General features: G+C 38.4%; 1 protein-coding gene across 4 annotated transcripts in view; it reads right to left on the reverse strand.

The window, feature by feature from the left end:
• The window catches only part of LOC134545858 (kelch-like protein 5), a 185,046-nt gene extending 164,151 nt beyond the window's left edge, over positions 1-20,895 (reverse strand). The window contains exons 1-5 of one of the 4 annotated variants that reach the window (XM_063388640.1): positions 20,704-20,895; positions 19,137-19,259; positions 13,463-13,764; positions 10,048-10,219; positions 8,248-8,445 (exon numbers count right to left, since the gene is read on the reverse strand). In XM_063388640.1, coding sequence (XP_063244710.1) covers positions 8,248-8,445; positions 10,048-10,219; positions 13,463-13,764; positions 19,137-19,259; positions 20,704-20,862 — 954 coding nt within the window. In that variant the 5' untranslated portion in view covers positions 20,863-20,895. The remainder of the gene's footprint in view (positions 1-8,247; positions 8,446-10,047; positions 10,220-13,462; positions 13,765-19,136; positions 19,260-20,703) is intronic. The other 3 variants (XM_063388641.1, XM_063388642.1, XM_063388639.1) reach the window with 3 other exon arrangements.
• Positions 20,896-21,408: the final 513 nt, after the last annotated feature.

Here is a 21,408-nt window from a genome sequence, read left to right on the forward strand (position 1 = left end):
AACGAGTCTGTGCACGCACTGCGCTCTGAGCGTACTTTGATGTGGGACAATAACCAAACGACTCGTAACAATTTCGCTTTGCGCCTCTCCTTCAACGCCTTCCCCTGCACTTCCTCCCCTAAATTATTTCCCTTCTTTATCCCTTATTCATCGTTCCTGCTTCCTCCCCTTTCACAAGCTCCGCCCAAGTGACCGTCATCTGCGATCGGGTTCTGCGCACATTGGCCGTGGTGTTGTTCCAGGCGAATTCTGAACTGATACTAAAGTACCTGATACTTTTCAAGTGTACTCGTTTGCCATTCCTGATACAGGCGCATATCAGTGCCAAAGTATAAGGATGATACTTTTCGACCCACCTCTACCATGAATAGGTTTTGTTTTTATGGATTACTTTACATGTGTTTTTTTTTTTTTCTTTTCATAATAGTAGCACCCACGGTCTCACCCATAATTTTCAAACTTGATTTTAGAATAAACTGTGCTATGCTTAAGTGATAAAAACGGTAAATTTGTTTTTTTTTTGTACAACTTCCTTATGCTATGAGATTTTTATTAATATTTTTATCCTTGAAAGTCAGACATGCTAAATAAGGTAAACTGTGATACAGTAGAATCCCGCTAATCCGAACTAATTGGGACCGAGCCCTGTTCGGATTAGGCAGAATATTGTCATGCCATATATCGTCTTTTTGAGGCGTATTTAGTGTCAACTATGTATGAAAGATCAGACGAAAAATACACCTTTATTATTTAGCGTACATATTTAGTATCATATAATATTTTTAATTACTCACATAGCCTAAAATGCAATTTCAAATATTCCGAGTTTAACAAATCCAACAGCCTACTTTACATGACAACATTAGGTCGAAATGAAGGGCGGTTCGTGAGTGTGTATTAGCGGAAGAGCAGTGACCTTCAACAAGAGTAAGCAAAGCACCCATTCTCCTTCCCGCATAGGCTTACGTTGCGTCACATGCTACTTCTGTGTCACCTGCTACTGCACACTTGCCCTGTGTTTTGTGAGCCCTTGTGAGCGGTGTGTAGTGCTGTTGGTCATCATGACAAACAAGCGTAAACATAACTCGTGTACATTAAAAGAAAAACTGGAAGTGCTGAAAAGACTTGACAAAGATGAAAGTGCCACTCTTTTATCGAAAGAATTCGGTGTCGGCAAAGCAACCATTTCCGATTGGAAAAAGAACAAAGGTAAAATTGAGCAGTTTTGTACTACCACAAGTGAAAAAATTATTGAAAAACGTAGCAAAACCAGTGTCTTCTTACGAAACATTGCACCAGGGTTTAAAATGAATAAACAACGCCTGTGTCAGCATACTGCAACGCTTCTGCCACAAATAAGCTTCCACTGATGGTTATCAGCAATCGGCAAAACTAAGCTGTTTTAAAAACATGAACATGAACACTCTGCCTGTATTTTAAAGAAACCAAAAGAAAGCTTGGATAAATCGTGTCTTGTTCCAAGACTGGTTTGAAAAACAATTTGTGCCAAAAGTAAAGGCTTTTAACAAAGAAAATGGATTGCCTCCTAGTGCTTTGTTAGTCATAGACAATGCGCCGTCACATCCTGAAGAAATGGAACTTGTTTGCGGTGATATCAAAGCCATTTTTCTCCCACCAAACGTCACTTCAATTTTGCAGCCAATGGACCACGGAGTTTTGCAGACTTTGAAACAGAATTACAGAAAAATGCTTCTTCGTAGCCTGCTTGAAGAGAATGAAGAACTGACAATCTTGCATAAACTCAAGAAAATCACCATCAAGGATGTCATTTACTGGGTAGCAGAAGCTTGGGAGAAAACACAATAGGAATCTTTACACAAATCATTGACAAATCTCTGGCCTGATTTAAAGTTTGTCCAAACGGTCTTCCCCGGCAAAAGAAAAGTTTGAACTTCAACTAGTGAAAAAAATTGTACCAGGTTGCGAAAATGCAGAAGAGTGCGTTGAAAAGTGGACGGCTATTGACGACTGTGGCCACAGATCAAGATATCGTAGCAGCTGTGCAGGGAACGTCAACTGATCTTGATGCAGACGACAGTGAGGAGGAAGGGAACGCGCTGACTGATGTTGTTTCTCACACTTCCGCAGCCAGTTCCCTTGATCAGACTTTGCGCTACGTCGAGCAACATGCCGATGTAACCCCAACAGATGTTATGTTTGTGCGGCGTTGGCGAAACATGGCATCTTCAAGCCGATTTAGTGCATTGCGTCAAAGGAAGATTACTGACTTTGCCTCTTGGATAATGGTTTGCTTTTTTACGTTTTGTTTTGTGTCAATCCTGTACAGAACATGAATTCTACTATAGTATGTAAGTAAATTCAAAAATTTTCAATACGTACATATGTATTGAAGTACTATGTACGTAATCCTATTTTTTTCTCTTTTCAGTTAGACAATGAAATAGATAAATTATAAGTCTCTTATGCAGACTACATATTAATAAACTACAACATTACTTGAAAAAACTTAGTTCTTAAATGTTAACAAAAATTTTTTGTCCTAGACCTGTTCGGATTAGCAGGACTCTACTGTACTTTTTATGGTCTTTACTTTATTTTCACTTTTCTGCTTTTTTAATTCTTTTTTTTTTCTTCAATTTGTTTTTATATTCTCAAATTCAATTCGAAAAAAATTCGAAACTCGTGAATTTTTTTGAAATTCGATTCGAATTCGATTCTAACTGAAAAATCACAATTCGCAGATGTCTAAAAAAGTGCTTCATGAACTCAGTGCGATAACGACATTTTAGGGAGCGTAATATTCCCTGATCTTGCGATTGGATTAGTGCAGTGCAGTTAGGGGGCAGATACATGACAGAAACATTATCCCTGTCTAGTGTTTCAGCTGCAGGATGCGCGGAGCAGTTGTCTAGCACAAGGACAATCTTGCAGTGCGGGTCTAAGCCTATCTTGTTACAGTGTTGCCGGCTCTGGCGCACAAAACTGTCAAACCATTCTGTGGTTATTGCAGATGTTATCCACGCGGTTTTTGTAGCTCGGTATTCAACGGGTAACACTTTAACACTTTTTAGCGCCCTTGGGCGCAAGCTATTGCCAATTACGAGTAGCTTCAGCTTGTGGGTACCGGCAGCATTTGAACAACCAAGCACGGTCAATCTGTCTTTAGAATCTTTCATCCCGCTGTGAGGATTATCTGCAGTGCACAGCGTGCTTCGAGGCATACAACCCCAGTACAAAGCAGTCTCGTCCTCATTGTAAACTTGGTCTGCTGTTAAGTTAACTTTTTTCCTTCGTTTACTACTCTTTTCCTCATCACCAGGAAGTTTATGTTTTGAAAACATCACGTGTCTGCAGGAACGTACATACTAGCGATCGCGCACCACAAGCAAGACTGACATTGAACGCACACAATACACCACTCCCCCTTCCCTACAACGCGTTATCACGGCGCGCTCACGTGTAGGCGGGGCCGCTGCCGCCAATTCCTGATATGCGCTCGACGCCCGTGCACTGCAGTCGTGAGACCGGAAGCCTTGGCTTCCATCATAACTCGCTGAGTGTTTATAAAATCAAGTGCACCCTGACTGACTAGACGGGGCGTGAACTGCACAAACAATCGGTATTTACTTCCGCGGGAATAATATATATTAATATATATTATAATTCATTTAAAAATATATATATTTTTTTAAATTTTGTAAATTTTTTTTAACTCTCGGAAAACATCCGGATAGTAGAAATTCCGGTAAGTAGAATTACGGATACAGGATGCTCTACTGTACATTGTTTTATACGGAAAAGATACCTACACAAAGCACTCTGAATCTAATAGCGGGACCAAAAACATCATGCAACGTTTACGCGAGAGGTTTTTTTATCCAAATTTTGACGCCCTAAAATACAGGTGCAACGATTATGCGCGTGTGACGATATGCGATAAAACAGGGTATATTATGGATATTCCTGATATATGTTTGGTTGCGTATTGTCAGTAAAAATAACTCCTTATAAACAATGTTGTTGTATGATTAATAAATAAATACTACAGTACAATTGTTTACTATTATCACTTATAAAAATAAACATATACATATTATAAAATTTCTTTTTCAAGCCTTAGGGGCTGTGCAGTACAAAGAATGACATTGAAGTGAAGCTCAGCTTACATTTCTCGCTGGATTAAACTTAAATTTTTGCTGGAGTGTTTACATGATGCAATATAACTATTAAATTTGTTAGAAATCAATAAAAATTGAATACAACATCTTCACCTTTACTAATAAGCAGCCAATGAGATTATGTAAGTTCCTTTCAGCTATCTTCAAGTGTGTACAGATGGCATTACAAGTCAATCAATGACTAGAATATGTAATTGCAATCAATGACCAATTTAGTGCTTTCCCTCGACCTGAAATATTTACATAAGCTTGTTTCAAGATTAAACATACAATAACATTAAACCACAGTACATACTCATATGGTTAATTGATTCATACATATCAGTCTCTGAAATATTTAAAACAACAGGTGGCTTTATCGCTACAGCCATGAGAAAATTAGAACAATAATAAAAACCCACAACACTTTGTTTATGTCAAGTGACAGTTTGTAATTAACTTATGGTTATGAATGTTTAAAGTAATTATGTGCAAATGCATAAAGTTTGTTAATGGAGAGAGTAAAAAAGTAAGTAAGATCATGTAGTTAGTAGCTACTGTTAGTGAAATATAAAGTTAAAGTAAGCTTGCAAAATGTTATGTGGTTTATGCGTACTTGTTTTTGAGATACGTTTACAAAATAGTTCCCACACATTTCCCACGAGCTAGTTGTGTCATGTACCACACAACTTCGGCAATGCCACATCAATGGACTGTCTGACCTCCCTCCTGACCGTCTAGCTGCCAGTCAGCATACATAAGACAGTGGGTTTTCATGTTGTGCATCATTTCAGTACATAGAGAATTAAAAAACTACCACATTTAATAAACATTAAATAAATATTAATTAAATTATTTCTTTGATTTTTTTTTTTTTTTTTTTTTTTTTCAAATTTTTAACCATCCAAATTCTACGCTCACATTCGAGGAATGACAAAGAGATTGAAAGCAAAACTACGGAACCATAAACTATCTCTCACAAACTATTGAATTATAATTAGGGCCTGGAATTTTTCGCGATCGCGAATTTTGCAAAAATTCGCGCAAATTTCGCATGAAAACGCGAAAAGTAAGTACATTCGCGAAAACCACATTTCTATATTACACTGTGAATATATCCCCGAAAAGTACCATTACAGTAGAATCCCGCCGATGCGACCCCCTCTGAAGCGTCCATTCCGTGTATACGACCGTTTTTTGAGAAACCGTGAAAAATTTGAGCAGAGAAAGTAAAAAATTTGAGTAAAATCGGCTGAAAAACAAGTCTGTTACACTTGGTTGGGCACTGTGTGTTCACGTTTATCTTGGCGAGAGCTGTACTGTAAGCAGGCAGGCATACAAACGACGGACGGCTAAAAATAGATACCACCCCTCTAGACTGTTCACGCGGCAGTGTCTAGCCGAGCTCGGCGCGTCCACTATCTCACGAAAAGCCGTCTCAGCTGTCATGTTGTCTCAGCTGTCATGTTATCTTACCCTCCGGCAAGAAAAGCCGCTGTGGTAGCTTCTGCGAGAGCGTAAGAAACTCGTCCGGCCACTCCCAGAGCCACAAACCATGTAAAAACACCCCCCCCCCTTCCCTTTCCCAACTAATATTTCAACACATTCTCTCCCTTATTTCAACCTTCTGCGTGAGAAACTGTCAGCATCCTCCTCCCCTCCCACACTGCGTGCGACAAAAGCCAGGTTGTATAGTCAATTCTCGGTAAAATAAATATTTTTATGGGCTTATACGACTGTCCTTCGCCGTTAATAAATACTTTATAAGTTTAAGTTATTATGATACAATTTGTTTATTAGTCACACAGCAGTATCTGCTGAAAAATCACTAATACCTAGAATTTTATTGAATAAAAAAATTTAGCAGGGCCGTAAATATATTTATTTTACTGCATAGTTACTTTTCCATCTGCATTCCAACGTGTTTTTTTTTTCCTTTTTTTTTTTTTTACGCTGTGAAGGGACGTGGGATAGATAATTGCTTGAGCTGTCAAAATAAACATCGCTGACGGCAGGGCGGGAGCGCATCCTGTCGGTCTGTCGCTGTGATTATCTACTCCAAAAACATGTCACAGCATTTCAGGATAGCATTGCTCTTATATCTTTCGTTTATAGCCGAATGTTTTCTACCTGATCCACACAAGTTTCTTCGACACGTAGAACGAAAATAACCACCAGCTGGCTAGAAGTCGGCTAAGCATGTGGCATTGGCAGCCGAAAAAAAAAGAAAATTTGTAGTTGCAAACATCTATAGCAACGTGTCTGTTTTGTGTAACTGTTTTGGATTTAATTGGCTGTTATTATGCATATTAGTCTATTCTTAGTATACATGGATTGTTTATTAAATACCGTATTTACTCGCGTAAAGGCCCCCCTTTTTTTCCAAAATTTTGACTCCAAAAAAGGGGAGGGGGCCTATACGCGAATTTGGAGGAAAATATAGATTTTTTTTTCAAGTTGTGCGTCTTTGTTCGAATGTTGAAGGCGGGGGAGGCAGCGATGCGGCAGGAGGGAGAGAGAGGCAACGACTCCGCAGGGGGGAGAGGCAGTGCTAGGACGGAGGGGGGGGGGGGGGGAGAGGCAGAGGCAGCGCTTTGGCAGGAGGGGAGAGAGGCAGAGGCGTGGCTTAACCTCCCTCCTGCCAGCTAGCCAGCCAACCAGACAAAGGAGTGTTTAGAATCCTTGACCCACTTCCCTTCCTCCTTCACTTCCCCTCTTCTTCTCCGACAACACTCCACATCAACACAGCGGCATTCAATGACAGAAGGTGGCAATTTCTCTAACTGACCGACTGCCTTTTGCTGGCAACAGGTCGACCTGAAGCTATGTCACCACTCTGGAGTCTAGTCCGACGCCACAGTTCGCGACCGCCCCACTTACACGATCATATTACACAGCCACAATGAGTGCTAACTGGCAGCACGACGGGAAACGGCATAAGCCGCCCCCAAAATGACCAGACCTGACCAAACCAATGCGGACTAAAAGTCCAAGTGCCCCACCCTTGCATAGTAGAACTTCTACCACGCCCCACTCTTCTTCCAGGACCATCCTTCTATTCCTGTAATCCACCTGCTTGTAATAATGCATGACCTTTGCATCCCGCATGTATGTGCCCAGGGTTTTCCCTCTGTCTATGGAGGTTTTACCTGGGCCCAACTTATCTAGTTTTAGTCTAGAATTAAGAGTGAGGGGAGTTAGTCATGGCGAAAACGTCTGCCATGGCTGGCCAATCCCCTCCTAGCACATGATGCACGTGACCTTTTCTGCATGGTTAAAAACCCGCATGTTTAGAGCGTATAGGGCTTGCCCTGAGACGCACTTAGAGTCTTCCCTACCTAGACCCCTCCCTTACACACTTAGTTTTAACTTAGGTTAGGAAAAAAAAAAACAGCGGCAGCGCGCGAGTCCAACTTTCTTTATCTTTATGTCGTTTGAGATAGGACTAACTGCTTACGTCTGGCATGCCTCACGACGGTCCTACTGAGAACGACGGTCCTACTGAGAACGACGGTCCTACTGAGAACGGACATACTATAATACCAGTCTCTGTATCACTGCCGCTTACAAAATCACCTCCCGCTGCTCACAATACATGGCTTGTTGTTTGATGCATGCCAAGCTGCCCTGCCCTCAGATAAACCCAAAAAAACACGTTTTTAAATTTTTTCTCAAAAATGTTTACAAAACAAGGAGGGGGGCTTATACGCGGGCGGGGCCTTTACGCGAGTAAATACGGTATGTTAACTATTATATTCCTTAACTGCACAATTTAGTCAACATTTAAAATATCGGTAAAATTTCCATTGCATAACGAAAATACTGACTTTAAACCACCGCTTTTCTAATTTGAAAGTACCGCTTTTTGCATACTGAAAACACCGAAATTTTCCAGGCCCTAATTATAATCACAAGAAATAACTTTTAAAAACAGATTTTTTTAGAAAAGAAGTTTCTTGAACAGTTTTTTTTTTTTTTCACCACTCATAGCTCTGATTTTTGTTTCATAAAACAAACCTCATGTTTACTACATTATCTGAGTCAGCCATGCAGCTGTATTAGCTCACCACTTTTTATAGCTTTTCACGTAATTATTTTGTAGTGTTACCTGTATGGTTTCTGCATTCCTTCGAGGTTTCGTCCGGGAAGACTGCAGCTCCATTCTACGATCTGGCAGCAGATGGTACATCTTGGCCTCTTCGACCAGCTGCTGACACTCAGGTGAGTCGCGGACCACTGCCTGACTCTCCACACAGTCGTGCAAGAAGTACGGGCTCAGAAGGGGCAGCCGTACGTGCTCCAGAACCTGTGTACGTACTCTAACGTTAACTTTATGAAATGGAGACTACTTACAGAGATAAACACATGACTTAATAATTTCTTCATGGCTTATTTCCACAAAATCATACTACAGCTTCTGCACTACTACAGTGAGAGTAGGACACAAAAGTTGTGAAACCCCTGGTTTTGTATTGGTTCTAAAATTTAATTTTTTTTGTTTAGTTACGCTAGTAATTTTTGCACCTGTGGTTTAATTCTTTTTTTGACCCATTTAGTTAATAATAGTTTTATAACTTTAAAAAGGATGACTAAGTTGGTAAGACCTAAACTGTAAGGTCAGAAAACATTCAGGTTTAACGTAATTTATATTGTATTTAGTATGTTATAATTATTTTTTTAAATATTTTATTATATTAACTTTTAGTTAGATATAAATATAACTTAATATTTTGGTATGGCTACCTTAGAAATAGGTAGGAAACTGTAGACGTGTGATAGAAGTATTTTCTTTAGTATGTGTCTTGGCTGGAATAAGGTCATGTGTGCTTCCGCGCGAGATGGCTGATGAGGGTAAGTGACTTGATGTGCCAGTCTGCTGTGGGCCAGTGCACGAGGCAGATAGTTGGTGCCAGCTCTCCACGAAAAAAACATTTAACCGGGGTTATGCGAATGTGACGTGTTTTCTGATAATGTTGCACGTATTGCGAAGTAAATGTGTATGTATGTTTTCAAACGACTATTGCATAATGTAGTTGGTGGTGTTCAAGCCCTGGATTTGTGCCCTAAATACTGGGTGCTGTTGGTCATCGGGCACGCCCTGTGCTACTGTAGTGTGCTATGGTTTTAGCACACTTGAAGGAAGAAATCCACTACATACTACGGACTTACAAGTAAGTGTTGGCTGGTCCTATATACATACACCTCTGGAAAATGGTACTGTTTAGTCAATTTAACATAATGAATATTGCCGCAACAGAACAAACTCACTTGGTGTGTTCAAGGAAGTGGGTTAATGGAGAGAGCTGTGGTTTGTCTCAGATTCGTACAGCTGTAAATGAAAACTTGTAGCCCCCCTAAACTAACATTTACATGGATTTGTCCACAAATGGCCACGATCATTCAGCGGACATATTTAGGTAATTTTTTTTAAACTTTTATTAGCACACATGAAGATTTTGTACAGACTCTGATTCTATTTAATAATACAAGGCCAGGTTTTAATACTAATCATAAGTTTGTAAAAGGTAGTTATAATTGTTTTAGGTCTATTAATGTTGTAAATTTTTTAACATATATTTTAGAGTATTTTGTATGCTAGATTTTAATAATGTTTTATAGGGGTTGCCAGTAATAGTGTTTGTTTGGCTAATCAACTCAAGGCCATGGATAATTTACTCTGGAATGGAATAGATGTTTAATAGCCTTTTTCATATTTATAGTATATTGTTCAAATATATTTTTGTCTTTATTTTAATGCTTTTAGATGCGAGAGCTAGTCACTTGATTATTGGAGCATTTAAATTTTTTATTCATGTGTGGGAGGGCCGCAGTTATTTTAACGTAGCTCTCCACTGATGGTGGGATTGTTATCACTAACCCAGAGCAAGGGTAGTGATATCATATGTACCTTGTGAAAGTCTTGCTTTCGAGAGTCAGGATCATGGCTGTACCACCGAATGACAGCTTGGAACACAGTCTCTTCTTTTTCTGCCATGAGGTCATCACTGCTGATGAACTCTACCAGCTTAGGAGCAGACAAGCTCACAAACTCCTCACCATGAGCGATATCCCAGAAATTCCTGTAACATATTCGTCACTCGTTTATTAAGAACAAATTTTCTTTCGGGTAAAAAAAAAAACCATGTTATACTTGCAAACAAAATTTGACATTTAAGTTTTTAAAATGTTTTTGACATTATACTTCTTTAGGGATGTTAAGGAAATTTTAGTATGCAAGGGAAATAGAAACATCTGCACATACATCCTGGACGGATGTTTAAGATGATTACCTCAGTCTATGATAAGCATGCCCCCATGAGCCGAAGTCATTCAAATACGACCGTGAGTGGCAAATTAAACTGTATATGTTCACTTTCATTAACATTGTGGTACGTAGCAAACTTATTGGTATGCCAAATAAATCTTTGTGATAGCGAACAATAATGAAATACAGTAGAACACTGTTTAAATGTTACAGCTTATAAAGTTTTCCTGCTTATAACATAGTATTGTTTTTTAAGTCCTGACATTTTCCCCTTAAGAACAATGTATTTATTTCCTGCATATAACATTTCACAAATGGTGCATTTCCTGCTTATAACATTTGCTTTCTGAAATTCATAAATGTACAAAAAAAAGTTTTCAAACTTAACTGTTCAAACAGTTATCCCATCTGTGAAGTTAACAAGTGAAAGTTTTGACATTACACTTTACGTACATTTTTGTTTACAATCACTTCAAATAGGATTGTATGCAAAAACAAAATATAAGTATGCCAGAACACTAGCGATACATGTTAGTAATGGCTAACGCTGTGTATTCAATATATTGAAGGTACATAATGTTTGCAGTTACATGTCTGTTGACACCCCCGTCTTGAAAAAAAATCCTTCCATCTTGCCTTTCTAGTGTTTTTTAAATGTACGTAAGTACTCCTAAAATATTTAAGTTTTCCAACTATTCCACAATGACAAAAAAAAAAAGTGTTTTCTATTGCTGATAAGAGTTTAATTTATTTCATTTGTAAGTAGGAATCCCCAAATTACACATTTTAAAGTAGCGAAGGAATTGGAAATAGGTATTCTCACCTAAACGTCATTGTCACGAATCATTAGGCAATTTTACGGAAATGAGGAGTGTGTCCTTAAAGACAAATAAAATAGAAGCTGGAAGCAGGAATAAGTTGAAAAATTATTGTCTTTGTAAAGCAAATTTGAGCATTGAGTGCACCCATCAAATTCAAAACTGATATTTCCTGCTTATAACATTTTCCTGCACATAATATATTTTGTCCTTACGTTCCCTTGAAAAACATTTTTACAGGGTTCTACTGTACATCTTATGAAGTTAACTGTCACAAAAAGAAATCATCACAGACTTTAAAAATACGTTATAATCCTGTACTTAAATTAGATATACCTTAATACTTTTCCCTAATTCTCATAGCCTGATGACTCTCTTGGTAAGAACGAAAATTGTGGACCTAGAGTTTCTGGATTCAAATCCTATCAGAGATTTTTTATACTTTTATTATAAAACTCATTGTTATATTTTTCTCACTATAAGTAAAGAAAATATATTGTACGTGTTACTTGATTAAAAAACTGTTATAGTAAATTTAAATTTATAGCTGTTTATTTATTTTAGCTAGGTAAACATATAACCTAAATTATTATTTACATATTATAATAAAAATAAAAAATACAAACAACACACTCAAAGTGATTGATTTTTCATTCTTGACCTTTAAAACAAGAGAAAGGTCACTGTCTACATGAGAAAATGTGACAAAGGTATCCTTTAAGAAAATGTTAGAAAGTTCTAATGTAATAAAATGTGTGACGTTATACTGTTAGAAATGTGTGCCAAAGTTCTACAAGTTCAATGCAAGTGCCTCTGAGATTTTCTCAGATGTTCAGTTAGAAAATTTCAAGACAAAAGAGTGTGCAATTTCCCTTTTTTTTTTTTAATTATGAAGAATTTTGATTTAATGTTTACAAAAAATGCCAAGAGTGTGGAAAGTATGGGGCCATGGTGGTTTTGTGGTCAGCTCACTTGTCTCCTAACAAGGCGAACCGAGCTTAATTCACTGCGAGGTCAAAACCAAATATTTTTACACTTGGGAAACGTAATGGATGCTGCCGTTAAGTCGGTTGGTTTCCATGAGGTACTCTCTTTTCCCCATACATTCATTTTATCGATGATACATTCTCATATCAGCATTCCTCGTAATCTCTAATAAACCAAATTAGAAGAGACTTCAAGAAGAATTTTTATTCATCTTGTTTTAACATCTTGTCAATGAGGTTGAAAGAGTAAAGAGACACACATATAAAACACAATTCAGTAAAATTGGAGAAGGAATACAAAACTGCTTAAAGAAAGTAGCCATTTCAGTATTTGCCTGGAGTGATTTTGGGAAACCATGGAAAAATTAATTTTGGAGATGGATGGGATTTGAATTCATGTTGTGCCAAATACGAGTCCAAAGTTTTACCACTGACCCAACTTTTGACCATTAAGATGTAATTCAATCGTTCTTTTAGAGTGAAAGGTCTTTAATTTGGTATTCTATGGTTAGGCACAATGTGTTATCTGGCACCAATTGAGGCTGCTCATGTTCAGAATTTTTCGGGAGGATTCTGGCTAATGATCTTGGGCCGCCAAGTTGCTTTACTGCACTACCGGGGTTTTCAATTCGCCTAGAGTTATCATCACTGTCTGTTTTCATTTCAGTGCAGTGTTTCCAATTGTCTGAATGGTTACATTTCACATTTGGTATACCCATTAAAATCTTAGTTATGTCTGATAATCCGTCATGATCCCAAAAGTGCCAGATAACAGACCTCTCACCGCAGTACTAAAACACTGCGAATATGTCCAGTAGTTTCCTGATAAATGTGTTTTAAACAGTCCTCAATTGCACAAGCTAGATAAACACTAAAGAATTGAGTGGAAAAAATTATCAATTTCGAAAATTTACTAGAGAAATATAACCATGTATTTTTCCAATAAATTTTCCTTTTTTTCCAATACAAAGATTTATAAAATTTAAAATATTTTGATGTACCTACTAAGGCAATTGTAAATTCCTTCTATGATGCAGTCTGTTTGGTACTTATTATACAACTTGTAAAACTTTACTTTATCATTATATTATAGTACAGGTAAAAAATTTTGAAGTTAAAAAGTATACAAAGTATAAAGTTATGTTTTTATAAAACATAACAGTCATTACAAAAAGGTAATTGTTTGCTATGCTGAAAAATATCTTGTTTGACCAGAAAACAGTCCGCCAGAAGGAAAGAAGCACGGCCACCCACCGCAGGGAGTACATGCAGGCCTTGGTGGCCAGGCCGGAGCAGCCGTGGGCCTCGGCGAAGCAGTGTATGCCGACGCAGTTGGTGGTGTCCATGTGGCGCTCCAGGTAGAGACACGCCGCCTCCTCGACGGGCAGCACCTGCAGCAGGTTGGCAGCCGACAGCAGGGACTGCACGTTGCCGCGCGTGATCGCAGCGGAGCCCGTGTACGCGTAGCCCAGCAGCAGCTCCATCATGGCCGGCTCCACGCCGCTCACCGCCACCACGTCCTGCCGCGACTCCGCCAGCTTGCTGGTGAACATGGCCTGTCACCACCGCAACATGCAGCATCCAAGCCCGTCTTCACAACTCTTCAGAATTACCACACGGTTAACATGTAAACACAGTCAGCTGTGTGGGGTATCCTGGCCTGTTACAATTGTGGTATCTACCCTTTGCACTCGGTAGATAGCACAAGCTCCACACCCAACTGGTTTTCAAAAAAAAAAAAAAAAAAAAATTGAAACTAACTGCAACACAATACGCAAAATGTGCACAAAAATCCAGACTGAAAGTTAAGAAAAATTATATTAAAAACAGTTCCTCAAAAAGTAGAACAAAAATATAATGGTGTCGAAGTGGGCATTTGCTGAAATAAAAGAAAATTTTCTTAATCATATTAACATTGTTTTTATTTTACATAATACTTTAACGAAAGATTTGGTATCCATTACAAACGTAAATGCTCCAGAAAATCTGATTGTAGATATTTGATTAAGCGCAAAAAGTTAAAATTCTAACATATTGAAATAAAAATATAGTTAAATAAAAACTGACTACAGTAGAACCTCTCATATCCGACCATGACGGGACCGGGCCATGGTCAGAACGGCCAAAAGGTCGGATATCCATAGGAGCAAAAAAAAAGGCCTTTCCCAGCTATACAGTATGTACAGTAATACAACTTTATTTGTAAAAATGTTGCTGTATACATTTCAAAAATTTACTGTTAAATTATAAATGAGAAGATGAATACAATGTAAGCATACCTTATTTAAAGAATTCAGTAATGGATTTTTGTTTCAATTTTAACAATCTTGATTTTGCGGAAGTGTCCCTCCACTTTTTTGCCCACAATACATCCATTGGGGTTGCTTCTGGATGTTGCTCGATGTATTTCAGCGCAACTTCAAAGGCGTCCTTAGCAGCAGAATGACTTACTACGTTGTCACTGGCTGTTTCGTCTTCATCCGAGTCTATTTCTTCCTCGGCTTTGTTCTGCACAACAGCAGTGATTTGGTCGTCGTTGAGGTCTTCATTGGTAACTTTCAAAACATCAGCCTCAACAAGCCACTCTTCTACATCTGTCATCTGGAGATCACGTGGAAACACTTGTAGATTTTGTAATGTTTCTGATGTGTCTGTCTCATTTCTGTTTCTGTCGAGGTCAGCTCATGATCAGTCTCAGGTTCTTCTTGTTTCAATGATGGCTAAATTTTTTCCCAGCCTTTTGAAGGGTGGTTTGATTAATTTTGTCCGAAACTGCAGCAACAGTGTAGATAGCATCTTTGATGTTTAAACTTTTCATTGCCTCAAAAAGGTTACATCCTTCTTCTGTTTTGTCCAATAGAGAGCTGACATATTTTCTTCTGTATCTTCTCTTTAGCCACTCAATGACGCTCTGATCCATGGGTTGTATTAAAGGTGTCACATGGGGCTGTAAAAATATAGCCTTGATGTTTCCTTTCTTTAGTTCACCTTCAGAGGGGTGACTGGGAGCGTTATCTAAGAGCAAAACAGCACGAGCAGGTAAATTTTTAGACTTTAAAATGTTTTTTTTTACTGCAGGGACACATTCATCGAAAAACCACTCCTTAAACAATGCAGCTATACATACAAGCAGATGATTGATTCTGATAGTAAAATGGAAGTGTTGCCATGTTTAGATTTTTAAATGCTCTTGGCTTCTTGGATTTTCCTATGATGAAACACGGCATTTGTGGCATCTGTTGGCATTGCTACAAGTTGCAATTGTGAGTCTGTCTTTGGCAAGTTTTTTTCCTAACACAGGTTCATTTTTAGCAGAAAGAGTGATTTTTGGAAGCATTTTGTAATTTAGGCCCGTTTCATCTACATTGTAGACTTGTTCAGGTACAAGATTCCGTTCTGTAACCAACTGCTCAAATTTTTGTAACAATTCTTCAGCAGCATAATTAATTATCAGCTGAGAGTTTTTCCCCCACAATTATAACATGTTGTAAGCCATGACGCAACTTCCATTTATGAAGGCCACCCTGCGCTAGCGCAAAACCTTTCTACATCACCTCCCAACTTTCCATATAATTTTATGGCTTTATCCTTTACGATGGGGCCTGACAAAGACGTTCCCTTGCGCCTTTCCTGACAAAACCAAACCCATAATGCTTCATCCATAAGTTCAAGTTTTGGTTTTTTCTTCATTTTTCTACTTTTTAATGCATGATCTGTCTCAACTGTCATTGAGTACGCTTCCAAATCTTTACGGTTCTTTTTCCAATCTTTTACCATAGTCACCCCTACACCCAACTCAGAAGCTAGCTTAATAACAGACTCACCTTGGTGCAATATTTGTAACACGTCAAATTTTTGTTGCAGAGAAACACAAACACATTTACGTTTTTGAGTTGCCATTATTACACACATAACCCCACAATAAAGCTATGCATAGTCGTGTATAAACACAAACAGTATTGACGTTAAAAAACATAGAACAGTACAAGATTATAGTACGAGTTCATTCTACACCAACAATCACAGCTGAACTGACAGTTTGCGACACGAAAACATGTAGATGCGTCACTTTTTGAAGTCTGAACAGGCTCGCCAACCACAGAGACTAGGTCGGATACCCGGAGGAGTCGGTTGTCGGAAGGTATATGAGGGGTTTTACTGTACTAGCAAAACAATTTCATGACATAATATTACAAACTTCTTATGTAAGGACTATCCCTACCCTGCCGGCAGCTCTTAAAACCTACAAAGATATATGCGATACATTAAAAATAAATACAAAAAAATTACTATTAAAAAAATTACAACAATTTACAATATTACGAAAAATGCTAGGGGAGTGCGCGAACCTATCACTTTAAAAATTTAGTCCTCTTCACGAAAGGTAAGCTGTATAACAAAGGAGTTTCTTTCCTCTCACAACCAACACCCAGAATAATTGGAGCAGATGTACTAAGAGTTTCCTTCGTGGGCGCACCAAACACACTTGTAGCTAATCCTCAAAACAGGCATTAAAATTTCTTGCTGCCTGCAATAAATAAGTCTAGTTTGATCCTGACAGCCGAGCAATACGTGCTCGAGGCTCAACGTCTTTCAATCGCGGTATCGTAAACTTTCCCACTCCGCGCCCGACCATTGCTATAGGTACAGGCCACAGACGTCGGGTCAATTTAACTTTGCGCGCCGTGAGCGGAGTGCCCGCGAGGTCTGCTCTAGATCAGCCACGGACTCCGAATGCCAATGTCTTTGCAAAACACACACCCCCACACTTTATTCAAGGGCTGCCAACTTGCACTTCTATTACCAATTGTCCTGTAAAGTCACTATATGAGTAAACTCGTTGCGCACTCCCCACGCAACTCCACAGCGATTAAATAGAATAATTAAGAACAAGAGCATTAATTAAATACCTAAACTAAATAAAATAACTTTTAATTAAAAATAAAACTATCCATTAAAAATAACAATTAAATGTTAAAAAAAGGTTATTTACAAAACTATAATTACAAAAATGTATTTTGGCCAGAGGCCTGGCCACACAATCAATTCTTGAGGAAAGCATGCCGTTGTACTTGACACTGATACTGTCACCAAATACAGCTACAAGACACATTCCTCTCCTCAATAATTTTTAAATCAACTCACAAGAATTGAAAAAAAAAAATTCCATTTGTTACTAAGAATAAATAAGCAGTATCAATTCAGGGGACCCCACAGTATTTTTTAGTATAGAGTATATTCAGTAACAAGAACAAAAAAAAAATATTTTTTTCTTTCCCCCAAGGTAAACTGTAATGAGAATTTTTGTGGCTATTTTCTGAATTAGGTTGACTTGAGAGTTTTAATAGCAAAAATCACACAATCTCAAAATGCTTTGGTCAACATAGCAGTCACCATCTTCAGGGCAGCATTTGCCCATCCTGATGTGGCTAAAAACCCATGTGTCTAGCCAATTCTAGCACACACAATAGTAGAAGTGCATTAAGTTGTAAGCAGCCAAACCAAAGTAGGCCTATTTTATTTTAAAAATTGGGCATTTGTACATGAAATAGCAGGGCATCTTGTCTAATTTGTAGGGAACCCATGTCTATTTTCACAAACAATACATAAGGGGAAAAAAACTCTTGAAACGCTGCATTTTCTGTTGAAACCAAAACTCAGTGTACCCACAGGTCCTCTAATGCAATCATGACGTAGGTGTCATCTGTGCCAAGACGGAACAAGGAACCGACACACAGTCGAGAGCCTGCAGAATTGAAAGTCGATCCTGCCACAAACCACCATCGCGGTTACCTTGAGCATTGTGGCAGCGTGGGTGTGACTGTCACCCGGGACGGCTGTGTGTGTTAGACTGCGAGGCCCATCAGCTTTGTCGTAGATACCTGCCATTTTGTGCACGCCTCTGTTGCTAGTGGCGTTCTAAAAGCCTACACCCAGAGTATACTCGCCGGGCAAGAAACCTGCTGCCTAAGCCACTGCCACTGCTTGAAGTCACACACCCCACATTTTAGCAGCGGGCTAGCAAACTGCTATCTTTCCGTGTCTTCCCAACCAACTCAATCCATTATCTCATCTGTCATCCCATCACCCCTTTATACCACCAGCTCCAAAGCAGTAGGCATCACTGATATCAAAAGATAAATGTAAATTATAATTTTATTTTCAAAAGATATTAGGTTTAACAAATTATTACATATTTTTACAATAGTAATTTTGCTGTATTATATAGATTATATTTAAAAAACATTATGGGCATATAAGATTTCTGCTTTAAAACACTTAATTTTAACCTGCAAAAGGTTTTATCAACCAAATTGGAATTTTGAAATGAGTGTGAGGGACACGAATGCTTACTGAATGCATCCACATTGAAACCTACCAAATCACAATATTACGAATTGCTTAGTTTGAGCAGTACCTCAAAAAACAATACCTATTCTCAAGTAAAAATACATAAGACTTATCACTAGATGAATCGTTAATTAACAACATTAATTATTTCTTAATTATTTGTGTGCATTTTTGTCAGTACTGTGCAGATCCCACCACTTGACTATTTATCGGCATAGCCAGTAGTGGTGTACACAGGGAAAGCGGCGTTGTCAGGATGCCTCCCCCCCCCCCCCCCCCCCCAAAAACCCAATTAAATTCTGCTACAATCCTTTTAGAAGTTACAATATAAGAGCTTATCAGTTATAACAGTGTAGCAAAGAACATAGGTACTTTTATGTCACCACGTCTTGAAAATAGAGCTACCTTCAGCACTTGGCTCCACCAACTTTTTACGCCAATTAGACAACGGATTCCCTGGATCGGTTAGACTAGGGAAAAGAAGGGAAAGTTAGATAGGGCTGAGATGAACTCAACGATATCTATAATAAACACCAGGTTGCTCTGTATACATAATACTAATGACACTCATGTTTACCTTGAAATATGGGCTGAAGGAAGCCAAAACATTCTTGTGAGCTGGAAACTTTGCACCTTCCACTGCAAGAGTCACATCGCAGAAGTGACCCTCCTTCCTCAATTCATTCAAGCCCAACAGAACCTGAAAAAAAGATCAACAGTCAAACCGTAACAACAGACTATTGTTAACACCAGTGAGAAACTAGTCTAGTCTTTTCTTCTACCCTTATGCATGCTTTGGGGCATTTAATTTTCATGAAAAATATTCAAGACAGTGTGAGCATTAAAATGCTGTATCATCGCCTATGTTTCGTGATTGGTTGAGTTTATTACAGGTACATGTCTACTACTGGCACATGAATCACAGTAATTTTGTGCTGAAGAAAAACAATCCTGTATGGACTGGCCAAATAAGACAATGGCTTCTCTTGCAGACAGCTGCCAAATACAAGGACAATACCTTATTATAGTGTAATATATATATATATTTTTTTTTGCAAAAAAATACTTGCCACTTTGCATGCCTATATTTGTTTGCTGTGTTAGTATCTTTCAAAATACTAAATTCAAACTGCAAGCATCATGTATCACATGATCAATATATTCAGAATCATGCCATCAGAATCAAGGGATAAACTTAGAAACATGATACAGAACAATTACCAATTAATTGACTTAATGATTGATGCTGAGTGAATGACTCAATGAAGGAGAGTTAACATCTTGAAATCATGGGAATAAGGGATGAAGAGATGAGAATTGTGCATTAATGGTTCTGATTAACTACTCGAGGCCACCCTTCGGAACCAACTAGGATGGGGAAAGCAGGTACAGCAGGACATAAAGAAAGGGAGAAGAGTGCTGGGGACTGGCAGGACGTTGATGGAAAATAAAGAAATATGTGAAAGCTATTCCAAATTGGTGAGGCTGAAGATGAAGTATTTGACAGAAATTTGGGACCCATAACTGGTGATGGAATAAAAGAGTTGGAAAAGGTACAATGCAAGACAGCAAGTTGAGTGATGAGTATGTAAGTAAAGGAGCAGGGAAGGGAAAGAGGAGACACACAGATCATCAGTGAGGATCAAGTAGCTAGGTTTTGGGATATACTGCAGGGGAAGAGGAAGATAGAAAGTCTAGTGAGGCTGTTTAAAGTTGTCAAGAAGGAGAGGAGCTGGGGGGAGCTCAGAGATAGATTGCAGAAAGGTGGGTTCACAGGGAGGAAAGTTCACGAGTACAAGATTCAAAGGGAGTGGAAACAAACAGAAAGAAAGTGAAGAAAACATTCTTCGTGAAGACATGGCAGGAAATGGGCTTGAGAGGAAGCTATCGGCTGAGAAAGATCGGAAGGACTAACGGACGAAGCTTCACGAAATGGGACAGTAAACTAGAAAACTCTTGCCACCGGGCGAAACCCCAATTGCTAGTGTATTCTTAAATTTAAGAGATAGATTTCAACAAAATGCATTCTGCGACTTATTTTGCAACTGTCATATAATATATCAGGTTTAAGGATAATTGAATCTATTGTACAGAATTCTGTGATAGGTAATGTTCGTTAGTTCCTATAGAAGGTAGGTCATTACCTCTTGAGAGTGAGATGTCTCTATAAATTTGTACTCATCTGCTCCCGGGCCATCTGCATTATCAGCGGAACTCACATCGCTTTCACTGCTAGGTTTTCTCTGACGGCTATTGTATGGGAGTCGGTTTGTTGGTATACCATCTAAATACGGCTGAGCCATTACTGTTTACTCTTAAAAAGTTAGCCATAGAACAAGTAGTAAAAAGACAATTTATGTGCGTAATAAAAACTCTTTAAAGTGTTTTTTTTAATCAAATAAACAGGATCTATATAAATTATTAAGAAATGCAGTATTTTTCGTTTGCCACACCACAAAATATGTAGCTACCAAAATAAAGTTAAATAAATCTTCTCATTTTTTTTGCCTAATGCATAATTTCTCACAAGCAATGTAGCTATATAAGTAATACATTCCCAACTCCATGGTAATATATTATGAAAGATTCTGTACAACTGGTCGACCCAAAACTAATTCAGTTAGGTCTCAGTCTCGGGAGTTAAGGTGGGTTTTCGATTTAGGGCCGGTTTTATGACTTCCGGCTTAATCTCACGTTAGCTAGACCTAATGTTAGGCTAGACTCTGGTTAACGAAAGAAAGGTGTATTATAACCCAAACTTAGCCTGCGGTTGGCTAACCGGAACCTGACGAAGCGTGTGGTGTAATAATGGGTGTGTTGGTAATGAAATAAACCAGAATTTGATAACT

This window comes from Bacillus rossius, chromosome 1, assembly GCF_032445375.1.
Source record: "Bacillus rossius redtenbacheri isolate Brsri chromosome 1, Brsri_v3, whole genome shotgun sequence".
In the NCBI taxonomy this organism is placed as follows: Eukaryota; Metazoa; Arthropoda; class Insecta; order Phasmatodea; family Bacillidae; genus Bacillus; species Bacillus rossius.